Raw genomic sequence first — 3,425 nt, 5'->3', positions numbered from 1 at the left:
ATATATATATATATATATATTTATTACTAATCCAGATCTGCAAAAGTAACTAAAAGGTAATAAACAATTGTTGTGGAGTAGAAGTACAAAGGAGTATACAATGGAAATACTCAAGTACAGTACTTGAGTAAATGTACTTAGTTACTTTACACCACAGTATATATTCAACAGTGCAGAGATAACAGGAAAGGAAGGTGAGGAGAGGCTGAGAACGACGTGCAAAAGAGTCTGTGTGCAACTGCAAGAACCGGGAACTCTGGAGTTAATTTGATAATTACTTTCCGAAAATAGTTGTTCACTGCAGTTCTTATCAAACAATAGTCAATAGGAGTACATAGTGTGTCCTCATGGAAATAAAGTAAGTGGTGTGTTTTTGGATAATAGAGCTGACACAATACTGTGTTTGAAAAGAGGATGAGCAGGGTCTCACACTCACTCCTCCTGCAGACCCCTGGTGTGACCCCTCCTACGAGAGCCAGGCCTTCGTCCGAGCCCTCCGACTCTACCGACAGGACAAAGGAAGCTATGAATCCTGGGAAATGCTGCTCGGCACAGAGGAACAAGTCAGCAAACACACACACATTTCAGTTTGGTTGTTGTTCCGGCTCATTTGATTATTAAATGATGTGTTTGCATGTGTAGGTGCTGGCCTCACAGGTGATGGAGGAAGTGTTGTCATGGCTACAGAGTCAGCTTCAGTCCAGAGTGAAGGGCAAGAAGGCTGAGAGGATTCGACAGTGGTTGGCAGTGAGTTAAACAGAAACTGTATTTCATAGTTGACTGTCTTCATTACTGAGAGCATAGGGAGAAACTACTCACTTTGTTAATGAAACCTCTTAACAGTACTACCATCCCAATTTAGCACAGATTACTTTCATATAATGTGATTTAAGGGAGATGAGTCTGTAGTAGTATTCTTTTGTGATAAAAACAGGATAATATAATATAAAACATATAATATTGTGAAAGGCACCATTAAGTACTTCTGATACTGTAAGTACAAATAGATGATAATACTTCTGTACTTCTACTTAACATTTTGCATTTAAGACTTCTACTTGTAATAGAGTATATTAAGACCATAGTATTTCAAGTAAAGGATCTGAGTACTTCTTCCACCTCTGTTTAAAGAGGACTTCACAATGACCACCTTTAGATGAAAATATGTGGATGTTTTGGAAGCTGCTTGTCATGTGCCCCCAAGTGGCAGCACAAAGCAATGACTGCGTTCAGAGCAATGCAGCTTTAATGTTTGAAATATTCAGACATTTTCAGACATCATTTCTTTCTTCCAACTTCAGATTATAATCTTAATATTCTCAGAATTCTGCATTCCTTGTCAGATATTGATCTTTTAATTGATCCATTAATATGTGTCTGTGTATGTATAGACAGTGCAGGCTAGCTACTCTCTGGTGCTGGAGCAACTCTCCGTCAGTCTGCAGGCTCTGAGGGCCGAGTGTCGCCAGACAGCGTCAGCCAATCAGGCGCTGATCAGATCTAACCTGGACCAGATCATGTCCTCCCACTGCTTCCTGGAGGAGAAAGTCAAAGGTAGCGCACGCTAACCCGACACACAGAACAGTCTGGAGAGGCAAACAACGCTAACAAACAGATGTCTGAGTTTCCGTTGTTAAAAGAAAAGTCACTGTAAATAATATTGTGTGTGTGTGTGTGTGTGTGTGTGTGTGTGTGTGTGTGTGTGTGTGTGTGTGTGTGTGTGTGTGTGTGTGTGTTCCAGCATGTATATGTGCAGAAGCAGAGAAAGTGTGTGGTGAGTGTGTGTCGCCCAACATTTCCTCCATCCTTGAAGCGCTCACTGAACACATCAGTGCAGGGATTCAGGGGATGCAACTCACACTGCACACACAGATGGACTCAGCCTTCACACACACTAATGGAGGAACAGAGGAGACCAAGAAGGTGAGAGACATGTGTTCTAAGTTAAAGTCTATGGATAATAATAATAATAATAATAATAATGGCTTGAATTTCAGAGTTGTTTCTTTCTTCAGAAAATCACTATACTTAATTCCAAAGCTGTTGGGCCAATAAACACAAAACCTGCAGGATATGTTTAAATGTTCTCAGGATACAGCCTAAAAGTTCCAAACAAATTGACCATTAGGGGGCACAACAAATGCAAAACATGGACGTGGTGATAGAGGGCGTGACATAACTCAAATAAGACTATATACAAAAGTGGCCTATCATTTTTCACAACAACTTTAAACCAATTGCACAACCATTCCCTATGCCTACACATTTGGAAAAAAATCACCAAAGATGATGGTTATTCTTATTTTTGGGTGTGAAAACATGTCCCTAACATGTTAGTGCACTGCCGGAGGGTGTGGCTGTGCACAGATCATTACTAATATGTCTCTCTTTAGGTCATACACCTGCTGTCTGTAATGCAGCTATGAGAGACCCCCCCCTGCAGCTTTACACTGATAATAGTGTGTGTTGGCCTGGCACTGGAATGGATGTTTGGTTCCTGAATGTGTTACATTGTTTTGCATGTTGTGCAGGACTTGTCTCCGCTGCACTCCATCAGACTGGACCAGAGCTACCGGCAGGTGGAGAGCCTGACGGAGAAGCTTGAGGATGTGAAGCAGCGCTTCGGCCTGAGCAGCACCCAGAGGCTGGTCCACTGTGCCCACCTGCAGATGGAGAAGGTTAGGAGCAGGGTTCAGGGGGGGTCTTCAGCTGGGGGTTAAAATACAGCCAAGACCCTTTAAAACCTCACAGAGTGTGTGTGTGTGTGTGTGTGTGTGTGTGTGTGTGTGTGTGTGTGTGTGTGTGTGTGTGTGTGTGTGTGTGTGTGTGTGTGTCAGCTCTTGGACAGTGCTGTGTACACGTTAGATCTCTTCCTGCTTTCTTCAGCCCGACTGCAGCCTTCTCTGATTCCTGTCAAGATACAGCGAGCTAAAGAAAGAGTCCTGAAGGTAAAGACACGGCAACATGCAATATTAACATAATGATGTTTCTCAGCTTAAGAAAACCCTCCAGTCAGTTTGTGAATAAGCTAAAGATATGTTGTTTGAAATTGAAAAAAATATATATATTTAATGATACGGAAATAAAACAAAAATATTGGATTAGGTTGAATATCAGTTAGCAAAACAGGCTAAATTAAAACAATATTCAGGTAAAATAAAGCTCCAAAGACTCTATCTGAAACGATGCAGCCTTCATACTGCCTGACTCTGTTTTCTAAACTGCTATTGTTTGACATATCTGTTTTTTTTTAACAAATAAAATCAATGTGAAAACCTTTAAATGTGATTTAAGAGTGCACATTCATAAACATTTCTGTAAATGTGCCAGAGTTAGCCAAGCAGTGCAGGCAGGCAGACAGGCAGACAGGCAGGCAGGCAGACAGGCAGACATGCAGACAGGCAGACAGGCAGACAGGCAGACAG

At 41.7% G+C, this 3,425-nt stretch overlaps 1 protein-coding gene across 1 annotated transcript in view; it reads left to right on the top strand.

The window, feature by feature from the left end:
* The window catches only part of LOC104957684 (protein Niban-like), a 10,752-nt gene that overhangs the window by 2,370 nt on the left and 4,957 nt on the right, over window positions 1-3,425 (top strand). Inside the window, exons 2-7 of the mRNA XM_010785339.1 lie at window positions 412-563; window positions 643-747; window positions 1,392-1,554; window positions 1,742-1,923; window positions 2,532-2,678; window positions 2,838-2,948. Of these exons, the coding sequence (XP_010783641.1) occupies window positions 412-563; window positions 643-747; window positions 1,392-1,554; window positions 1,742-1,923; window positions 2,532-2,678; window positions 2,838-2,948 (860 nt within the window). The remainder of the gene's footprint in view (window positions 1-411; window positions 564-642; window positions 748-1,391; window positions 1,555-1,741; window positions 1,924-2,531; window positions 2,679-2,837; window positions 2,949-3,425) is intronic.

This window comes from Notothenia coriiceps, unplaced genomic scaffold (genome assembly GCF_000735185.1).
Source record: "Notothenia coriiceps isolate Sejong01 unplaced genomic scaffold, NC01 NC01_scaffold00027550, whole genome shotgun sequence".
In the NCBI taxonomy this organism is placed as follows: domain Eukaryota; kingdom Metazoa; phylum Chordata; class Actinopteri; order Perciformes; family Nototheniidae; genus Notothenia; species Notothenia coriiceps.
This window is presented reverse-complemented; position numbering and strand designations above follow the sequence as displayed.